Genomic DNA, 22,243 nt, shown 5'->3' with positions numbered 1-22,243 from the left:
TGGGTTCTCCAGTTGTGGAAGAAGGCTGGTCTAAGTACAGTAGAAGAGCTACCACAAGGGTGCCGGCCCCGCTGTGGCCAGACACAAAAGCGGGGCCCCGGCAGCGACACCGGGCTCACGGGACAAATATTGCCCATTTGTTTCTGCTGAATGCAGAGACTCGCAGACTGATGAATTACAAATAATAATATAATAATAACAATAATATTAATAATACATATATTGAAAGGGGGGAATAAAATCTATGACAGCTGTGCACAATATTTCCATAGGTTACGTTGCCAGGGTAACTCTTCTCTGTAAGGCAAGAACCAATGTCTCGAGACAGTTACGACCGTCTCTGCTGCTGCGGGAGTGGGAACAGCGTGTGGTGGAGGCTGGAATCTTGCCTGGTTTGGGCTTGAACCAAACCGGAAACTTTCATCAGCCACCTCCTTTAACACCAGGGACAAGATTCAGCTCTACCATGTAGCAAACAGGAAAAAAAAAAAGGTCTATTTGAGAAATTAGCATTTTATCCATATTTCCTCTGGTAATTTACATGAAATTCACATCATTTTATTCCAGTTATTGTATCCACGGGCATCTTTTTTCTTCTGTTTCCTGCTCACAGAACAAAGAGTACTATCACAGATTCACAAGAACAAGCTCACACACACGAATACGAAAAGTAACATTAATGCTTAAATGAAAAAGTCCTCTCCAAATAATTCATTAAAAGATTTGTTTTGCCTTTTTTTTTTTTTTAAGTCATTTTGGAAAAACAAAACAAAAACTCTGATACCAAAGGGTCTGGGGTAAAGTAGTTAAGGCACTGGATCTGTCTGTGTGTTGTGTGGTGCTGGTGGGGCCACAAGGCTATGGCACGGAGGCGCGTCTGCCTCGCTCTTGCTCAGCTCTCGCGTGCATGCTCACGCTCTCCATCCGCAGAAGGGCGCTGATGAAGCCTCGAGAGTGCAGAGTTGGGGCGCTTTGCTCTGCTGGCTCTGTGCACGGGGGGAAAGGACACGCTTCATTCCATGCCCAGGAGCTGAGTGGAGCCCTCGGCAGCAGCCAGGATGGGCTGGGCTGGCCTCCTCCCAGGCAGCTCCAGCAGGTCCTGCACCTCGGCCGCCGGGGCCTCCTGGTCAGCCATACCCTGAGACGCCTGCTCCTTGAGGCCGGCCCCAGGGGTGGCCCTGGGTGCACTCTTGCTGGAGTCAGCCTGGCAGGCAGCAGCCGTCCGACCTGCCGCCTTCTCTTCCTTGCGACTGGCCTCCTTGGCCAAGCTCTCCTTGCGGCTCCGTGTTATGGCCATGTGGTTGCTGGTGGTCAGCGTGGCCTCAGCCTCACTCTCTGAGATGGGGTTGTTGCCACTGTGGGTGGACTCATTCTCACTGTCCTCCTCACCCTTCTCGTCCTGGTCACCGTCCTTCCCGTGGTGCCGGGCCTTCTGGTGGATGCGCTGATGGCGGACCAGGCTGTGCTTCAGTGTGAAGGTGCGCTCACAGGTCTGGCACTTGTACGGCCTTTCCCCTGCAGCGATGGGACAGAAAGGCAGTATCCGTAAGGCTGACGAGTGAGCCAAGGCGCATGGGGACCTGGTGGGGGGCCTAGGCCTCCCTCCTACCTGGGGAACCCCTATCTGTCTGAACTGGCCACCTGGGGAGCAGACATCAAAGGGGCACGTTCTCTCCCCCAGTAGCCTCCCAGCCTGTGATTTTATATTCTGATCAAGGATGTAAAAGTAGAAGCCTCAGGCGATCCAGGCTGGCTTGGGTCAGGGCCTGGGATGCGACAGGAGGGCCCTCTCATAGGGCAGCAGGATGGCAGGATAGCGGCCCTGCCCCAGTCAGGGCAGAGGCACACCCTGAACTATGACACAGAGCAGCTGTGGCTTCCCTCCTGCTCAAAACACTGAGCAGCTGAGGACAACACTTGTCGGGATCCCAAGAATATCCCTCTTGTCAGAACCAAACACCACAGGCCTGCTAATCTCCCTAAGGGCCATGGCCTGGGCCAGGCTGAATATGTACAGGCTGAGTGAGCGTGTGTGAGCCTGAGTGTGTGTGTGTGAGCACTGGGTGAGCCTGAGTGTGTGTGTGCGCACTGGAGTGAGACTGTGTGAGCACTAGGTGAGCCTGAGTGTGTGTGTGAGCACTGGGGTGAGCCTGAGTGTGTGTGTGAGCACTGGGTGAGCCTGAGTGTGTGTGTGTGTGTGTGAGCACTGGGGTGAGCACGAGTGCAGGGGCAAGCATGTGTGTGAATGCAGGTGTGTGAGTGTAGGTGTAAGTGGGCATGAGTGTGCAGATGAGGGTCCATGTTGTGGGGACGCATCACTGGGGGAATGGAAGAGAGACCGAGTGAGCAGGCCTGCGGCTCCTGTGGCAGAGGAAGGATGTTTGTGTCGTGTAGCTTCATTTGTGCATCAAGGTCGCTCTGCTTTGGGTCTGACCCCACCTCCTAGGTGGTGGGCTCCAGGAGGAACAAGGCTAGTGCTCACCCAGGACACCCTGTCCCCTGTGCTGGCATGGCAGCCAGGTGAGGGTCCTGGTACAGTCTCGGCAGCCTGGCTGAAGCAAAGGTAAAAGTCCCTATGATGCTGCAGGTCTGCAGCAAGCTTCCTGTCTCACTGCTGACTGATGGCAACATGAGGGCTTCCCAGCAGAGGTCTGGGGCACTGCTGCTGCTGCCCAGGCCAAATCCCACAACTTCTCCCCAGGCCCCAATGCCCAATACACAAAGTGCCTGTGGTTACTCCTGCCCTCCTGTGAGACAGCTGGGGCAGCCACCTACCCGTATTCCACAGATGGGGAGAAGGGGGCTCAGAAAGCCACAGGTCTATTTAGTCTACAGTGCTCCTGAGAGCGCTGCTAGCAGGAAGCCTGCATGTGCCCAATGACTACGACAGCTGGTGAAATCCGTCTCACCCAGGCGAGAAGGGCACAGGTGCTGTTCCAAGTACACTCTGTCTGTGGTCCTGTCTCTACCACTACTCACGAAGGCTCCTAGGGGTCTGATCCTTGTCTGAGCATGGCAGCCTGAGAGAGGCAGGGCAGAGCTCAGCTCCTGTGAGCAGGCGCCCCCTTTCTGGGGTGTCTTGTGCCCTGTGGCGAGGGCATACGTTAGCCCGTCCCCATGCCACGGCTCATCCGGCCCCTTACCTGTGTGTGACCTCATGTGCCGAGTCAGGTCCTGCAGCGACCAAAACCTCTTGTTACACACACTGCACACCTTCTTCCTCTTGTCGGCCTTGCTGGCCACGCTCTTCAGGGACTCTGTCTTTGGCTTCTTGTCATCGTCGCTCTTCTCCGAGGCCTTCTTCTCAGCCATGCCCTCCCCCTCGGAGATGCCCTCCACCTCCTCCTGTGGCTTCTCCGCCAAGGCTTCCCCAGCACCCGGCTCCACAGCTGCAGGGCCTGCAGGCATCTCCTCGGGCTCAGGGGCAGGACTGGCTGCAGGGGTGGGAGGTGGCCCCTCAGCCCCTCCATGCCTGCCTCCCTCCTTCTGCTCCTCGCGGCTGTGGACCTTCTTGTGGCGGCTCAGGGTTCCCAGGAACTTGAAGTTCTTTCCACAGACGTTGCAGGCGTGCTTCAGCTCCTGCTGGGGGGAGCCCCCGCCGCCCGTGGCACCCTCAGCCAGCTTGAAGTCCATCAACTTGCTGGCAAGGTTGAGATCCAGGCTCTTGTTGCTGACGGTGTCCTCCTCTAGGCCCTCAGCCTCCTCGTCTCTCTCCTCTGCGGCTCGGGTCTCGCCTTGCTCCCCATCCTCCTCCTCTGCCTTCTCCACCCCATTGGCAGGGGAGGTCGTTCCTTCCCTGCCCTCCTCTGCAGGGGGGTCTTCTTCAACCGGGCCAGGCTCAGGGGCCCCCTCTGGTGCCTGCTGCTCCTTCTCTCGTGAGGTCAGGTCCAGCACCTCACTTCCTGCCGCCGATGTCTCTGTGTCTGACTGGCTATCTGTGAGCAAGCACAGAGGGAGAAGGGCCTGAGATGGGACACCTACCGAAAAGCCCCCTTCCAGATGAACCCACCCCCAGCGGCCCATATCCCAAAGGATCTCTCTTGTCCCAAATTCTTGCTACTCCTTCCACCCCGTGAAGGACCAAGGTGAATTTGGGAGATCTAAGAAAGGCAGGAACGGCCTCCACTTATATGTAGGTTGGGTGTACAGGGCTGACTGTGCCTCAAAAGTCCTGCCCTGCCACCCATGAGCTGCCCACCCTGACCCCCACTACCCAAGAAGGTGAGTGGCCCAGGGCAGTGCAGAGAGGGAGCTTAGAGGGAGCAGAGCTGGCTGCATTCCAGAGACTCACAGCACTATGGAGGAGGAGGAAGCCAAGGTGTAAAAGTTATTTTTCCAGTGCAAAGAGATTACTCAAACATGCAACACACACCACCCCCCCGCCAACAGTCCAAAACACAGCGTCTGATGAGAATTGCACAGCAAATGTCCTGTGTATATGGTACACACACCTGCCTAACTTCCACGTAGAGAAGTCAGAAGCAAAAGGAGACTCGTGCACACCTGTGCCTTCCCTGGCTGTGGTTAGTACCCAGTGACAGTAGATGCATGTCAAAGAGAAGGTCCCCCATCTATGCCAGGTACAGTCGGAGCACCCAGAGAAGTACAGGAGGCTGTGGAGGGTGGGAGGGTGCGGGGAGATGGGGGATCCTGCAGACTTTGATTCACGTCCCTTGGCTGTGTCTCTGTTCACTCCCCCCAGTTTGTAGCGACCTCCTGAAGGGATGGCAGTATGAAACATAAGCCACACCAAACAGGTGACGGTACTGTCGGGCACACACTGTGCTTCTTATTAAGGTGAATGAGAACTTAATGCCTTTTAAAAGTTCTGGTTCTAGGACTATGAAGGTGAAGCTTGCTGGCGCCTGCTCTTTGGCTGTAGATCCAGAGGCCAGTTAATTCTGCCGATAATCAGGCTGACTCAGTGCATTGAGTCAGGGCACAAACATAAGATACAAATTTCTCAGTGTCTCAGGTCTGCGATTAAGGTCTCGGCCAGCAAAGGATCACTACGTTGAAACTGGGTCCCACTTTTTCAACTAGCTGGACCAAAATGTCAACCCATATTCACTGTTCTTCCTCAGCTTCACACACTTGGTTATCTGCCATCAAGTGGGTCACAGGGTAGGGTAAAGGAGTTAGTTCCCCCACCCCGTGGACTGAAGGGACCAGCACCTACTCTTCACTGCCTGTGTGGGCGCTTGCCGGCTTACCAACAGCCGTTTGCACAGCACTTCCACGTACTTCATTTCACAAAAAAAAACAAAACTGTTGCCGTGGAGTCGATTCTGACTCATAGTGACACTACAGGACAGAGTAGAACTGCCCCCACGAGGTTTCCAAGGAGCGGTTGGTGGATTCAAAGTGCTGACCTTCTGGGTCAGCAGCTGAGCTCTTAAGCAACGCGCCACCAGGAATCCTCCCCATACTTTATTTCATTTAATTTATCTTTACAGGCAGTTCCTGGGTCCTGAGTTATGACCCAACCCCTGTAAAGCCTATTATATTAAAAATTCAAGGTACATACCCTGGTTTGTAAGAATAAACGGGTGCTACTTTGCGATGTGCATCAAAACATTATTGCCTTACTATGTTAAAGATGTTTCGTGTACCTGGAAGTGTTTGTTTTTTTATGCATAGATATATGCTAGGAAGCAAGTAACTGTGGTGTGAATGTAAAACTTTTGAAAAGAAGCAATTTTTGGAAATTATCCAAAAGCTTAGGGAATAGTTTATCTTGAGAAATACACACCAACGTCTAGGGCATGTTCTGAGGAAAGACGAGATGCTTTCTCGAGTCATTTCAGTACAGAACATCTATTGAATGAATTCTGGTATCAGCTCTGATAATAAAGACACAGAATGCTCAGTCTCTTACGCGCTGACTCTGTGGGCAGTTACGTTAAAAAGGGAAAAAAAAAAAGGCGTAATCTCTGGTGTCTTTCGCTCTGTCTCAGTATATTCTCGGCTGTCTCTCTTAATTATTAACTTTTTCTCAGCAGAGGAGTCACCAGAAACTCCTTCAACTCAGTCTTGTATAGAAAATGGTGCCTTCACTCTCTTACTTAACGTCCTCTGGGGAATAAAAGGAAGCTTGGTTACACTCTACCCAACTTCCGCTAGGGGGAGTGTTTGAGCAGGGTAACCCCTGCCCTTCACATTTTAAGCAACTCCAGCTGATTGGTGAGTTTCTTGAACAATAGCCTGAACCTCTTCACATATCAAGAATATCCAACATGTAATGCCAGGTCCTATTTTGGTCTCCACCCTCAATACAAATCATGACAGCCTTGTCGATAACAACCTGCAGCTGCTCCTTCAGGGAAGGGGAGATGTTCCCAGTCATCCCAGCAGAAGAGCTATTGCTTCCTAGAAATCAACCTGACAACCCACCAGTTGAAATCACGGATCTGACTGGGCAATGGCGGCGCACGGAGTGGGTGTGTTCTGCCTGTGCTTTGCCCTGGTGCCTGGGGCATCTCCTGCAGCACCATCCACGCTGGAGGGGGGCTCCCAGGCTGGTAGGGGACAGTGTTGACAGACTTTCTATTGATTCTAGAAGTCCACAATGTACGTGCCCACTGCCACACGATGCTGGTACGAGGACAGAATGGCCCACTGCACTCTCCGCCCACATGAGAGGAGTTAGGAGCTCCAGTTTACCTCTTAATATTCAGTACGTCCCACTAGCTAGCATTCCCCCCACTGCAGCATTTCTTAGGGGTAAATCTAGGTTCCAGATTTGGGGAGGCCCTTTGTGTGACTAAAAATGGCAGACTCCCGCTCTGCAACATATGCTGAGGGATTTTAAGAAAATGTAACCTAAACGTACAAAGCTAGAAAACCCTGCAAGAAGCTCCTTGGTCATTTCCTGCCTTTGCTTCTTAATGGTCTTCCCCCAGAGGCTCACTATTAACTTCAAGGGAGGGAGCCCCTGTGAAGGCTCCAGCCCCCATTATGCTCACCTGGTCCTAAAAGCTTCCTGGAAGTCACTGAAGGCAGCCTCCTGGTCTCCTCCCTCTCTGCCTCTGAAATCTTAGTCCTCGTCTTACCACGGATTGTTACACAGTTAACCAAACATGTATTTTCTCTCTGTTGGTTTTGCATTACAACTTTTAGTGAATTTTCTTTTCCAGAAGTTGTGTCCCTTAAAGAAAACCTATACAACTTCCAGGGAAGAGTGGAGGTAGGGAAGGGCTTGGGCTGGATTTGGAGAAACAAAACTTGTAGCTGCAGAGCTAAATACTCCACAGGGTCGAACCTGGTCCGGCACTGAAGCTAAGGCTCTGGGTTCCGACTTAACTCTGTGTCTACAGGCTTCTGTAGAGGTGCCCAGGCAGATGGTGGCAGAAGTTTTTATGTTCTTTCTGTATGATCAGGATGGTGAATGCAAAATATGCAGCCAACACAGGGCCATTACATTTTTAAGATTTTTCCAGACATGGGAAACCACGCTGCCTTCAAATATCTCAGTGACCAGTGGCTTTCCCGCCTTCAGAAGTGCTGTGGGTAAAGCACTATGGGCCAACAGGTAAGGTACTGGCGACTACTGAACACCAACAGCGATCGACCGATCGTCTGCCCCCGGTGTGTGCTCTGAAGCTCACTGTGGGCTCCCTGTACATCGGGCAGCGGACGAATCCAGTGATTCCTGGCTCCCAGGGAACCAGGACACGGCAGGGTCTGTCAGTCTTCATCTACCACTTGCTTTACTCAAGAATGCCTGGCAAAGTATGTGGAAATGGAAGCTGGAGGAGGGGGTCATGAGAGCAAATCCAACTACAATTTTTATAATTTTAGACTCTTGTTCTTGTTAGCTGCCTTCCAGTTGGCCCCTGACTCATGACAACCCTCACGCATAGGACACTGCCTGGTCGGACGCCATCCACATTATTTGGTTTTGGATTGAACCACTGTGCCCACTGGGCTTTCAATGGCTGACTTTTGGAAGTAGATCACCAGGCCTTTCTTCCTAGTTTGTCTTAGTCTGGAAGCTCCACTGAAACTTGTTCAGCATCATAGCAACACACAAGCCTCCAATGACAGACAGGTGGTGGCTACATATGAGGTGCACTGGCCGGAACTCAAACCAGGTCTCTGCGTGGAAGGTGAGAATTCGACCACTGAGCCACCACTGCCCTTAGTTTTAGAGCTATAACCAAAAAACCCAAACCCACTGCTGTTTAGTCAATTCCGATTCATAGTGACCCTACAGGACAGAGTAGAACTGCCCCACAGGATTTCCAAGCTGTAATCTGTACACAAGCGGACTGCCACATCTTTCTTCTATAGACTGGCTAGTGGGTTCAAACCACTTTTCAGTTTACAGTCAAGCAATTAACCATGCACTACCAAGCTGCCACTTTTCTCCTACAAGGGACCTGGAAATGCTACCCATGGAGATGCCCCAGCCCCCATCCCAAGATAAGGGCAAGGTGTCCGGGGGGGTAGGCTGGAATCCCCCATGTGTGAGACGGCACACCCCAATGCCGCAGCTCCAGTCCACACTGACCACCCCCGCCACCGCCCCGCCTGCGGCACCTCCCAGACCAACACAGCACCCCACCCCCACCCCAGTCGAGGAAGAAGCCACAGGATACAGTCATGGGGCTCTCCTAGGCTCCCGAGCAATGGGGAACCAGGAGGGTTTGTAGGATTTGCCTGTAATCCTGTTACTAACCAAGAGCCAAGGTGTCATGTCTACGTAACCTGCAGCTGCCTATTCTGTTTTGGTGTTTTGGGGGTGGGATGGGGGCGGAGAACGCCAGCAGTTGGAGATGGTGGAATGTTTGGAAGTTAAAAGGAGCAAAAAAGGTGGCAGAAGTCTGGGCAGCTGTTAATTGCTCTGCAGGGGGCTGGAGGAAGAAGCACAAACCAGCATATCAGAGTAATACCCGATGCAGGCCAGGCAGAGGTGTGATTACGGAAAGGACATGCAGGGTGCTCTTGCAAACACTGGGGCAGTCCCATCCTGACTGGGGAGAGAGTTCCTGAAAACGGCCCCTTGCCTTTCCCCTCAGCATCACTCGGCCTGTGGGGGCCCATCTACTGTGATTCCGAGATTCTGACAAGCAACATGCTGAGATCCACGGGAGCCCGCCCCTGCTCTTCATGGCGGGGTTGAAAAACCAAAACCCCAAGCCTTTCACGTTTCATATACATTTAGATGTGTTCATACCAATTAGCTGAAATCAAGCCCTCCCTCACCCCCACCTCCCAGAGGTGCCCAAACCACACACAAAGGCGCCTGCTGCGGGGGAGGCAACGCGGCCCTGGCACGTAGGACACAGTCTCAGGGGCACCAGCGCTGAGTCCTGAACCCCCTGGGATTCTGGCTAAACAGTCAGTCCTGCTGTGATGTCTCGGCAGACCCGACCTGGGGTCACACTCCAATCCCCAGCAGGGTCCACCTTTCTGGATTCTAAATCCGACCCAGACGTTGGAAACCTCGCCCACCGCGACCTGGACAGGGGAGATTTCTGTAACTCTCAGCACACCAAGGGCCCTCGTCTCTCTCCCTCTCTCTCCGTTCTCCACAACCTGGAGGCACTACCTGTGCTATCATGAGCTCCACCATCTCTCTCTCTGGACTGGGGGAAAAGCCCGTTTCTTCTCAGGGAACAGTTGGTAACTCCGTGTTTGCGTAACTGGTGACGTTCACAGTTAGATTTGGTAGAAAAGAAGGCATCGCATTTTTGACAAGGGAAGGGCTTCTGACCTGAACAGGAAAAAAATATATATTTATCTGGCTTTCTAATGAAATGAAAAGTAAAAGTTGCTTTTGATTTACTTTCCTGGGATTATCGACATTTGTTCCCTCCCCCGCCCCTTCCTTATAAGAAAATAAACAAATTACATTAAAAAAAAATACTGAGAACACCGATGACTAAAGTGATCATTTTCCTTATCCTGAGTGGAACGGAATGAGTTTCTGTCCTCAAAGTACTGAAAGAAATTTAACAATGAAACTGAGACATACATGTTTATACAAATGACATACAATGGCATTACAATTAAAGATGTAAATAACGACAACAGAGAACGCAAGTACAAGTGAAGGGATTTTGGAGCCTGGCTAAAAAACACCTATACTGTATCAAAAGTAAAAGATGCTTATTAACAATTTTGAGAACTCCGCCCTCTGGGAGGAATATTTAGCTCCTGGGTATCATTTCCCTTGGGAGAAGTCAGGCAGCCGGGGGAGCTGAGCTCTGGCTCCCCAGGGGCTGGGTGGCTCTGGTCACTCCACACACCCACTAGAAGCTGTGAGCTCCGACTTCCCAGGGCTGCTGAGGCCTGACTCATCCGCCAGTGACACCTGCCCTAGGTTACTGTGGTCCTACCCAGTCTGGAGGAGGAGCGCTCCTCGCAGCATTAAAGGTTCTTTGTTCCCTTGCACTGAGCTCCTGCTGGGTAGTAACTAAGTCACCAGTGAAGATCCGGGGCTGCACTAGCTCACAAGCACTCCTCTGGGAACCAACGGGGTCCAAGTCCTGCCCTGGCCTTGCCCACCCCATTCTCTTACTGTCCTCCCAACTCTACAAATGGGGCAAACCCAGAGGAAACGATCCCTCCCCTCTCCCCTCCCCTTTCTCTGGCTTGTTTTGTTTATGCTCCTTTCTTATTTGGATTCTTTCTGTACTATAACATGATGTTTCAGAATGCAAGACTCCCCTTCAATTTGTCTACCTGGATGGGCACGAGGGAGAGGAAAGGGTAAGGGCAGAGGGGGTTAGAGTGTGGAGAGGAAGGAAGGGGGTGGACGCTAGAGACTGGGGGCTTCAGGAGAGAAGGTGGTGGGTAACTGTTTACTGTGTCACCAGATTCTTCTCTCCCTCCCCAACCCATCACTGGATTCTAAGGTTCTCCTTTCTGATTCTGCAGGAGAAAGGTTTGGTATATTAATAACACACAGGACTTTCACACTGCAGCCCTGTGCTTCCATATGGCAACCTTGGCATCGCCCTCATCAAAGGCTGGCGGCCAAGTGCTGCAGCGTGGCTCCCTTCAAACATACATCAGCCTTACCTTAGAGTCGTGTGGACTGCCCTGCAGGCAGGAGCCAGAGAGCCCTCGCCAGGGGACAGAGCTGGCCTCTTGCCCGAGTTAGCCGAGGGGCCGCGTTATTTTCTGGGGGCAGGAGTAAGCACACTGCACAAGTCCAGTGGGCATCATTCACAGAGTGCAATCAGCGTGCAACACAGCACCCCGAACAACCAACAGCACCGCCAAGTCCTGCCATCAGGTCTTAAAAGAAAGGGGCGTTTACTCCCCAGTCATCAGTGGGGCTTTTTTAAAAATACGGATGTCAGGAACAAGCAGCGAGCAGAGACTCAGGGAACCACAAGGGGCGTCTGGCACCAGGACTTTGAAGAAGCTACCTGACAGACGCTAAAGCACCCTGGCGCCTGAGAACCCACCCCACCCCACCCCGCCAGGTTTTCTTTCACAAAGCTCAGTAGGGGCTTTCTGCTATAATTATTTCTTTAAATTTCTGTAATTTAAAAATTTAGCGTGAATTTAAAAAAATCATCACGCTTCTGCATGAAAGCTAGCAGTCAAGGATTTTAACCTTTACTGTGCAACCTTCAAATTCCGGCTTTCCACTAAAAATTGTACCCAATATTTAATGACCATTTGGCCCCAGTTTAAGTAAGAAAAAAATGCTTTTCCTTTTAACAGTTTATCCTCAAAAGGCAACATCAGAGCTTCTTCATGTAACGCAAGATAGAGAGGGACAGAGTCAGGTAGAGAGGATTCTTGATTTCAAAGAAAGTGACTGCTTCCCCGCTTCCATGGATTACACAGTTTCCCGGTAATTTTCACACTGCTAAGTGCTTTGCTTTTACAGTTGGTCTGGACAGACTGATGTTCCGTAATGAAGACTGCTGTGATTAGGTGCCGCTGAGTTGGTTCGGACTCCTAGTGACCCCATGTGACAGAGCAGAACTACCCCACAGGGTTTCCTAAGCTCTAATCTATAGGGTCGCTATGAGTCAGAATCGACACAACGGCAACAGGTTTTGGTTTGGAATCTTTATGGGAGCAGATCGCCAGGTCTGTTTTCTGCGAAGCTGCTGGGTGGGTTCAAACCACCAACCTTTGTTAGCAGCCAAGTGCTTAGTTGTTTTGCCTCCAGGGCCCTATGAGGAAGATTAATAATGCTAAATTCAGAAAACAATTCAACGACAGCCACACAATGTATCAGTTATGGAGGTCCCCAAAGCAACAGCTAACACAGAGTCATTAAAAGTCCCCATGTCACCGTGCAGGCCTTGTTCTGTAGCTAGTATTGTGCTCACTGGGTTCCCAGTACGTAGGAACACATTAGCCTTTTTGTAACATTACAGGCTTAAAAAAAACCTTGTCGATGGCTAAACTATATGTAAAGAAACAAATAATTTTATTTATTTGATGACTGCCACCAACTCCTGCCTTGGCAGGGGTGTTTTTAAAAGTACCTGCAACCACAGTACCTTTGCTCCAAAAACCTATGACCTGCCCCACTGGGGACATTAAAAGCACCAGCCAGCCAATTCTGACTCTCACAGAACAGACAAAAAATGAAGACAGAGTTTTATACTCAGCTGTACCATCTGGCAGGCACTGGGTCAGAAAGTGAATAGTAGGAATAAGCTTGGTGAACCCTGAAGACTCTATGCTCAGCAAAATATACAACAGGACAAATACTGTATGAAATACCTAGAATAGGCAAATGGATAGACAGGAAGTAGATTACAGATCACCAGGAGCTGGAGGTGAGAACAAGAGTTACTGTCTAAGGGGCACTGAGTTTCTATTTGGGGTGATGGAAAAGATCTCGAAACAGATAGTGGTGATGGTTGCCTAACACTAAACGCACTTAACGCCACTGAACTGTACATCCAGAAGTGGTTAAAATGGTAAATTTTGTTATACACATTTTTACCATAATAAAAGATGAAGAGCGTACACACACACACACAAGTCTGATGATTAGGTAATGAGCTCTCCATCAGACGATCAGAAAAACAGGAGTGACCGCATTTTTAAAGTTTTGCTCATTTTCCAAGGAGAATCAGGGTAAGAAGAGTGGGTCAACATTACAGAGGCAAACCTTACAGGTGCCTTCTAAAAATGAGATGAGGCGGCTTCCGCCCCTCAGACCTCTCTCTCTCCATCGTCCCCCCTTGCAGTCGGCTCTTTCTGTGCCTGGGAGAGGCGCATGCGTGGGCCTGCGTGACAGTGGCCAAGTACAAGTGGTACCAGAAGTGCTTTCCACACCAACATTTGGAAATCTTACTGATTTTCACTCTGATGCTTGGTGGGTGGAGAGAACCCCAAGCTGGCAAAGAGAAGGGAATAAAACTGTGAGAAACCTGAGGGAGGCTGGGGAGCCCAGGATGTGGCAACTGGCAATCTCCGCCATCACAGTCCCAAACACTTCATCTTGTGAAGAGGAGGAAGGGGAAGGAGGAAGCAAAGAGCAGAGGCTGAGAGGCACTGGCCCTGTTCTCTGGCACTCTCTCCTCCACCCATGCCCTTACAAACCCATGAGGTGCTGAGGAGGGGGAGAAAGAACAGTGCAGGGCTCTCTCCTGAAGTGTTGACACGGTTCAGGCAAAGAGGTGAGGAACCAGGAACTGTTCCTGCTTGACAGGAAGCCATGGGTGAGGAGGCGGTGCAGGCAGGGAATGGAAGGAGGAAATTCAGCTGTGTGAGCAGAGAGCAGCTGGGGATATGAAAATGACACAGACCGCCAGCTTCCTCATTTAAACACAATTCCTGGAACCTGAGCCTCAGAGATGGCTGCCGCTGTCTACTCCAGGCCCTCAGCAAGCTGGTGAATCCTGCTTAACACCTGGTCTACCTACCGCTACCTGTTCTGGGGGGGGGTATGGGGACAGCACGTCTGTGAGACAAAGCACAGACGTCACAATGAGTCCTTGCACTGGCCGAGAGGCCAGGAGAAGGCCCCTCTCAAGATGCAGACTTCTAACTTCAGTGCAATCTGAACCTGGCCAAAACCCAGCTAGACTTTAATACTACAATTAAAAATACCTCCTCTTCCCTATATGACACCTTTGTTGACAGGGCAGATTCAAAGTCAATGTTTAATTTCTGTCCTCTTAAACGTACGCCTATGGCCCCTGGGTGGGGCACACGGTTTGTGCTCAACTACTAACCTCAAGGTTGGAGGTTCAAACCCACCCAGTGACACCTGGCTATTTGCTTCCGTAAAGATTACAGCCAAGAAAACCCTATGGAGCAGTTCTACTCTGTAACACATGGGGTTGCCACAAATTGGAATCACTCTGTGGCAATGATTTGGTTTTGAACACCTTAAGTCTTCTTTCAAAGATTCTGTAGGCAGCATCTCTCACAGAGAATTAGGTGGGAGGAAAACTCCGCTCTGAGATTCTCCAACAGCAGAACGTTCCACCAGGAAAATGGTAGGTCTGTGCAGAGCGGACTGGATTAGCTGATTTCCTGGGTTCCTTCCAGCCCTAACGCTTGATGAATGAAAATGTCTTAACACAGAACCAAACATCGCCAAGTGCTTTGTAGTAGTTGGTGACGAGCTGACACTGACTTGTGGTGACCCCATGTGTTTCAGAGTAGAACTGTGCTCCACTGGGTTTTCAGTGGCTGATTTTTTGGAAGATCACCTTTCTTCCTAGGTGCCACTGGGTGGACTCAAGCTGCCAACCTTTTGGTTAGCAGCTGAGTGCATTATCTGTTTGCACCACCCAGGGACTAAGTGCTTTATAACAAGATTTAACAAAGATGTCAGTGAGATTGTTCTTGGAACGAAAGCAGTGACATCCAAACACACAGAGCAAGTGTACACAGCCTCGTGGGTGCAAACCCTTACACGGTTTCTAGGCCTGTAATTAACAGAAATGTCCGTATTAGGTCTTTAATATTCTCCTTTAGATCTGTGTTTTACGCGCATCTCAAACCACTTCCAAGTCTGTTGCATGCAGGATGTGTCAGGACCTAGGTGAAAAGATGACAGGACTCTCTCTATACCTTGACAGAGGCTCCGCAGGCCACATGCACCCTGACCACGGGCACAGCTGCAGAGAACTTGGTTCTGCCTTTGACTTCTAGTTCCACCTCTTATTCCCCATAGGACTTGGGCAAGTGACTTAGCCTCTGCAAGCCTCAACTTCTTCCTGGCAAAATGGGGACAACATCACCCTCACAGACTAGCTCTAAAAGGCTTCTCTGCCAACCCTGAATGCTCCCCTTGTCTAGGTCAAGGCCCACAGTCCCAGGCACAAGAACATATGTGAGCTGGGCCCAAGCCGACACGTCTCTTACGTTACCATGACTTTGAAGGAGACGACGCAGTGTCTCCATACTTACGTCCACCCTACCCCACAGTATCACTGCCTTCCTCAGCAAACCTCCTTCCTCCTTGCTCTGTTTCCAACCCTGCCAAATTTAAACTGACCATGACATTTTAGCATTCAAACGCCAGACAATCACAACGGCTGGTTTGTGTGTAGGAACTTACACGGGGCATCAGCAAAGACATGGGCACAGCTCTCGAGAGGAAACACTGGCCACTCCCTTGGCTTAGGGATGGTCAGGAGAATGTCCAAGGATAAACGCCCTCATCCAAGGGACCTGCGCACACCATCTGCCCAGCCCAGGGCTGAGTTGAAGACGGGTGGACGGGGATCCGGGGCCGAGCTGAAGACGGGTGGATGGGGACCCAGGGCTGAGCTGAAGATGGGTGGACAGGGAGGCTGGCTCAGCAGGGAGCGAGGAGAGCGGTGACGGAGGGCAAGAGCCAGGCTGATAATTAGATCCAGGCCATCTGCAGAAATACTAACTTCTCCACAGACGCTCTGCTGGGACACACAGATGTCACCCAAAAGGGAAGAAGAAGAGACCGCTGTGTGGGGCACCTTCTCTTTGAACCCTGTCTTCCTACCATTAAAATTACTATTCTACTCTCTTAGGTTCAAGTGATTTCAACAGGAAGGAGAACGGCGGCCTGCAAACACAGCCTATGCTTCATGAATCTAGAAACTCTGACTCCAGTTAAAGGATCTCTCTGTTGACTGGCACTGCTGACTCGATCCTGCCTTCTACCACTTGATTCCTGGGTTCCAGGCCCCACCCCACTAGCAAGGAAGGCTGGCATCCACAGAGCAATCCTATGGCTGGTGCAACTTTGGGAAACCCCCAACCCTCCTACCCACGACTCAACAGGGGCTCTTCCCTTCCAGTCTCCTCTGGGCACATTCCTGCTCCCAAGGACAGCCCAGGACCTTCCTTACACTGTTCTACCTCATTCAGTGGAGACAGTCTCCCCTGGGCTTCTCAGAGCCTCCTGAGAGCGTTTCCACCTGTGGGCTATCTCTCTGGCTGTTTAAGCCCGGTGCTTAGACTATTATTTATCCCTGGAGCAGCTGACAATTTCTGCATAAATATAATTCAATAAAGCCCCAACACCATCTGCCCCCGGTTTCCATAAGGAGCGAGAAAGTGCGGCTGCCTCAGTGAGCAGCCCAGAGCCCATTATGCTCCATCACATTAACGTAAAGTCCCCTCCTCCTCCTGGCTGCTGCCTGGGCTCAGCCCTTCTGGGGAGAGAGCACAAGGCCAATGGAAGCGAGGGATTCTGCCCAGCCTATGCTCACTTTCACTAACACACCTGAACATCTCACTGCAACAACAGTTGTCCATGGAGGGCTCAGACACAGGACAGAAGGCCATTCTGGTCAACGACCTGGTCAAAATGGTCATTCTGGTTACTAAGAGTACACAGGGACCATCAGAGCATCGCCAGGCAAGCCCTCTGCTTCTGAGACCAGGCAGAGAGAAGATGGGGACAGGCTGTGGGAAAAGGCCCCCCACCGCCGAGTCTCCCGCCCCCACTGTGTGGTGCCCTGCTGGGAAGCGGCCTCTTACCTGTGTGCGTGAGCATGTGTCTCTGCAGGGAGCTGGCCCATGGAAAGACCCGGGGGCAGTGGGGGCAGCTGATCTTCTGCAGGCAGTTGGCGTAGGAGTTCCGCCTGGCCCTCAGCCCCTTGTCCTCAGGGGGGCTGGCCTGCTCCTCGTCGCTGGGCCCATGGGGATCAGCCGAGGCTGTGGCCCCCTCCTCCTGCACGTCGTCCTCGGCACTCTGCAGGAACGGACTGAACTTGTTGGTGTCAGTGGTGGCCAGCATCTTCTCAATGCTGGCAAACTCCCCACTGGAGTCCAGGTCCACATTGCTGCCGCCGCTGACCCTGGGCCGGCTCCTCGCACCTTTCTTCCGGCCCCTCTTCTTAGATGTGCCAGCTGGCCCCTGTTCGGTGGGAGAGGTGGCCTCAGGGCTGGTGGCTGTCGGGGGCGGGTCCCCGGACTCGTGTAGGCTGGTGGTGTCAGTGGGGGTGGGGGCAGCTTTGGGTATGGTGCCCCCCCCGGTCTCAGGGACTGCGGGGCCGATGCTGGCGCTGGCAGGCCCTGGCTCGGCCCCCTTGGTCTTCAGCAGCGTGGGGGCTGAGGACACGGAGGAGATGATCTGGGCAATGGAGGCCAGCGGAGGCAGTTCCTCTGTCACAGGGGGCTTTGGCAAGAGCAGGGGTGGCTTGGGGCGCAGCGGCCGCAGCAGGGCTGGGCCGCTGAGGAGGGTGGGGTTGCCCAGGAGGGGTGAGCTATTCACGAGGGCTGAAGAGTAGATGGGGACAGCAAGCTGCAGGGGGCCCTGCAGGGCCTGAGTGGGGGCCTCCCGGAGGGGTGCTGTCGAGGCGGCCAGCCCTGGGGTTGCGGGCTTGTCCAGGCTCCCACTGGGCCCAAACACCCCTGGCAGGGTGGGGCATGGGGGCGGGCAGGCCAGGGGCTGCTCGCTGTCTTGGGGCTCCTGTTCAGGCTTCCCGGCCTCACCAGGAGCAGCCGTGTCCTTGTCTCCTCTCCTGGGATTCTTGGGGATGGAGAGGTCAATGGGCTCCATGGAGCAGTCGTAGGGCGCCAGGGCAGAGGGGCCAAGGAAGGAGGCAGCGCCCTCCTGCTTCACGTGGACCAGGGCCAGGCCTTTCTGGGAGAAGTCAAGGGGCTCGTTGAAGTCTGCCGCAAAGCTGCTGGTGGGCTCCAGCTTGACGGAGACGTGGGGGGCTGCGGCAGGGCCTCCGTGCAGGAAGCCGTTCTGGGCCTCCAGGAAGGCTGCGATGGGCTTCCGGTCCGCCGAGGCGCCGCCGCTGCCCTCCTCCGCCGTGCCGGCGGCCTCTGTGGCCGGCCCGTCAGCAGGGCCCCCGGCGCCATCGGCGGCCAGGACGTAGCTCTCGATCTCGTGCTCGGGCACGTGCAGGTGCTGCTTCAGGATGTGGTGGACGCAGTTGCGCTTGGCCGTGAAGGCCGAGCTGCACTCCTTGCACTCGAACGGCTTGCGGGCCTTCTGGCAGCCGCCCAGGCTGCGGCCACAGTGGGCCCGCATGTGGATACGCAGCGCCCGGTAGTGCTTCAGGTCCTCGCCGCAGAGCCGGCACACCGTGTCCGGGGTGCAGAAGGCATCCACCATCTCGGCGGCGCTGCTGGTCACGTACTCGATGTTCTTCTCGATGTCCTTGCGGGTGGCCTTGAGGTGCTTCTTGCGCAGGTGCCGCTCACAGTTGGCCTTCACGGTGAAGGGGTAGTGGCAGATCTTGCAGATGTAGGGCCGCTCCCCGCTGTGCGTGCGCAGGTGGCGGATGAGGGCGGCCTTGTCGGCGGCGATATAGTCGCAGATGTTGCACTGGTATGGGGAGATGCCTAGGTGGGAGCGCACGTGGGCGCGCAGCACCCCTGAGAAGGCGAACACCTGGTTGCAGAAGCGGCAGGGGTACAGGACCTTGCGCATGGCAGGCGTCTTCTTGCCGGCAGGCCCTGCCATGAGGGCCTTGAGGTCACCTTCTGTGATCTCCTGCTTGATCTTGGCCTCCATGCTCAGGGGCAGCAGCGCCTCGATGATGCTGTCCTGCTCCAGCTGCGTCTTCATCTCAGGCTGGCCTAGCAGCTCTGCCCGAGGCTGCAGGAAGAGCTGCGTGGAGGCGTTGGGCTGGGCCCCGGACTTGGACTGCAGGTGGGCATTGGAGGTGGCCTCCACCGAGCCCTTGAGCAGCTTGAGTGGCGGAGGGGGTAGGCTGGGACTGATGCAGCCCGGGGAGGCCTGCTGGGCACTGACGAGGGGCGGGGGCGTGGAGGTGGCCACCACCGTGCGTGGCGTGACCAGGGGCTTTGGCTTCAGTGGGGGCATGTGCTTGAAGATGGCCTGCATGGGGGTGGCTGGGGCCTTGGAAAGTGATGGAAGACTGATCTGGGGGGGTGCTGAAGAGGCCATCTTCAGGATCTGCTGGATGTCGGCCAGCTCGATGGCTGACTCACTGGAGATGGGCTTGACCACAATACTGCTGTCGGGCTGGATGATGAAACCCCTCTGGAAGGGCTGCAGGGACAGATGCTTCATGCTCTCCTTGGTGGCTGGGAGGACAGCGAGTGGGCCACCCAGGGAGGTGGCCTCAAATGGGGACAGACTCAGCAGGCTGGTGCAGGCGGGCTCCTGAGGTAGCTGGCACCTGAGTGTCTCGAGCTGGATGGCTTGGTTGTCGTCCAGCGGCGGCTCCTCGGCGTGGCTGGGCTTCGCATCTTTGGTGTGCTGCAGGCCCAGCAAGGCCAGGAAGACCTTCTGGTCGAGTACATCCCCAGCCAGGGGGTCAGCCTGTGGCTTCTCCTGCCCCGGGTCTCCGGCGCCATGGATCTGCCGGTGCAGGGCAAGTGAGGAGGACATGGGGAATGCCTTGTCGCAGGTCTCGCAGACGAAGCGGTGTTGTTCGCTGATACACCGCCGCAGGTTTGCTTCACACCAGGCCTGCACCAGACACCGGGGTAAAGGAGAATGTTAAAAATCATGAAACCGAGGTGCAGAAAGTATCTCACCACTTTCCCAGCATCCAACCTCTCTCATAACCCCTGCTTGCTGACCTCTGGATGGAGTACGTAAGGCTACATTTAAAAAATCACATTTGGTTACGCTGAGTTAAAACAAAAACCAAACCTGTTGCTGTCAATTCCAACTCAGCGACCCTATAGGACAGAGTAGAACTGCTCCATAGAGTTTCCAAGGAGCGGCCAGTGCATTCGAACTGCTGACCTTTTGGTTAGCAGCCATAGCTTACCGTAGCTCTTAACCACCACGCCACCAGGGCTCCGTAAGTCAGCCACAAAGGACATTTTATGATGCCACTAAATGAAATCTAGCACAGGGAAGTATACAGAAACCAAAGCTGATGAGTGGGCACCAGGGCGGGCAGGATGAGGACGGGAGTTACTGCTTAGGTGACACGAGTTTCTGTTAAGGGTGAGGGAAAAACGTGGAAGCAGGCAGTGGCGATGGATGTGCAACACAGAGAAAGTAATCAATGTCACCAAACTGTACGCATAAAAGAGGCTGGATTGGCAAATGTTTTGTTCTAGGTATTTTTACCACAACTAAAAAAAAAAAAATCACATTTGTTTGACGAATAATATCGATTCCCAGGGACTCTCTCCAAGGAAGCACTGCACCACAGCTAGGTAACAACTGCATGGAGGTGGAATCAACTTTCTTTTTAAAAATGAGTACCTTGCAAAACTAACTGATGGTGACAGAGATCAGATGGACAGAGACCTCTGTGGTCGTGGAGAGAGAAGTGCCCAGAAAGGGGCACCTGGGAGCCTTCCAGGTGCTGGGAATTTACTATCGATACCTTTTGCTTCAAAGCAGCTTTAGCAGTTGCTTTATAAACAGAGAACAAACACAGCTCTCTTCTTGTTCAGGTCAATGATGACCTGAATCATTTTTAATAGAAACTACAGTGCTGGAAATATCTAGCTGTAATACAAATATTAAGGTCCCTGGGTGATGCAAATGGTTACACTCAGCTACTAGCTGAAAGACTGGCAGTTCAAAAGCACACAGAAGCACCAAGGAAGGAAGGCCTGGCCAACTGCTTCTGTGAAGATTACAGTCGAGAAAATTCTATGGAGCAGCTCTCTCTACTCTGTAACACATGAGGCCGTGGTGAGTTGGAAATGACTTGACAGTAATGGTCTTTTTTGTTTTTGTTGGTTTTTTTGAATGCAGGCATTAAGGAAAGGATTTAAAAATGACAAATTCAAGCTAAGATAGGGCTGGGGTAATCGTGGTGAACAATTTACAAATTTAAATCCAAATTCCCCAAAGATGTGCAAAAAGCTTTGGTGATCCAGACTCACACTGACGTGAGATTCAACACAAAATAAAAAACCACCCTCCCCTCTGAACCCAATGACCAAATGAAGGCTGGAAGGGCAAAGTGGAATTGAAAGAGAAAACACAAAACAGAGCGGACCTTTTAAGGAAAAGAAGCCCTTGGGGAGAGAAAGTTCAGCGCAAGGGTGTGGATGGGGGGACTTGTCGAGGGCTCAGAATACCTGAGAAATGCGGGGAAACTTCCGACAGGAGAAGTCAGTGAACCCCAAGTCATGGAAGCCCGCGGAAATTAAAGGGTTGTTCTGTATGAACGGCCTCCCCATTGCGTCTCTTGGCAGCTGCTTGTGGACAAATGCGTTGTGGCGTAGCAATCCTCGATGTGTTCGAAAGGTGACACAGCAAATGTCACATCTAGGAGAGGAAAGAGACAAGACAGAAGGCGGTACCTAAGCCAGAGCTTCATTAGACTTTGTCACTTTATTTTCAACTGAGAAAAATAAGGATGGTAGAACACCCAGAAGCCAGTTTGCTCATGGTCAGTACCAAAAAACTCACCTCTTTCCTTTTAAAATAAAAAATGATATCTTACCAACTTCTGGATACAAAATCTTTGCCGAAAGCGTAATATGTAAATATGGCCTGAATGTCCAAAGTGTGTGTTTGCACGTGAAGGGACGAGAACTGGAAGCCCCTGCTGCAGACCGTCCTGTTCTTGCCCAAGCCACACAACACACAGTGATTGTTTGTCTTCCCCCACCCTCAGCCCAATGGAGCCTAATTAGTTTAAACGGTTAAAAGTCAAAAAGGCATACAAGTACCAACATCTACAGCAATCAGGTCAGCGTCTCCAGTATCAGAAGAGGGTAAAATGATAATTAAATTCTCCAACTGAATTAGTAGCAAGTGATAGTGCCTAAGTATGGAATCCTGACATTACCACCATCCTTATCTGGAAAGTCATAGGAACTTCCATTTATCAAACATGGACGAGCCATAAGGCCCTCTGCAGCCTACACGCCAGTCCTGGCAGGCAGGCAGACAGCAGCGTGACTCCCATGC

The 22,243-nt window shown here is 52.5% G+C and overlaps 1 protein-coding gene across 9 annotated transcripts in view; it reads right to left on the bottom strand.

The window, feature by feature from the left end:
- Positions 1–703: 703 nt before the first annotated feature.
- RREB1 (ras responsive element binding protein 1) overlaps positions 704–22,243 on the bottom strand; it is a 145,572-nt gene continuing 124,032 nt past the window's right edge. For 8 of the 9 annotated variants that reach the window (XM_064280217.1, XM_023557665.2, XM_010597562.3 and 5 more), the window contains 5 exons: positions 21,406–21,595; positions 16,909–19,822; positions 9,554–9,718; positions 3,144–3,935; positions 704–1,515 (listed from right to left, as the gene is read on the bottom strand). In XM_064280217.1, the coding sequence (XP_064136287.1) occupies positions 1,013–1,515; positions 3,144–3,935; positions 9,554–9,718; positions 16,909–19,822; positions 21,406–21,595 (4,564 nt within the window). In that variant the 3' untranslated portion in view covers positions 704–1,012. The remainder of the gene's footprint in view (positions 1,516–3,143; positions 3,936–9,553; positions 9,719–16,908; positions 19,823–21,405; positions 21,596–22,243) is intronic. The other variant, XM_010597563.3, reaches the window with a different exon arrangement.

Source organism: Loxodonta africana, chromosome 1, assembly GCF_030014295.1.
Source record: "Loxodonta africana isolate mLoxAfr1 chromosome 1, mLoxAfr1.hap2, whole genome shotgun sequence".
In the NCBI taxonomy this organism is placed as follows: domain Eukaryota; kingdom Metazoa; phylum Chordata; class Mammalia; order Proboscidea; family Elephantidae; genus Loxodonta; species Loxodonta africana.
This window is presented reverse-complemented; position numbering and strand designations above follow the sequence as displayed.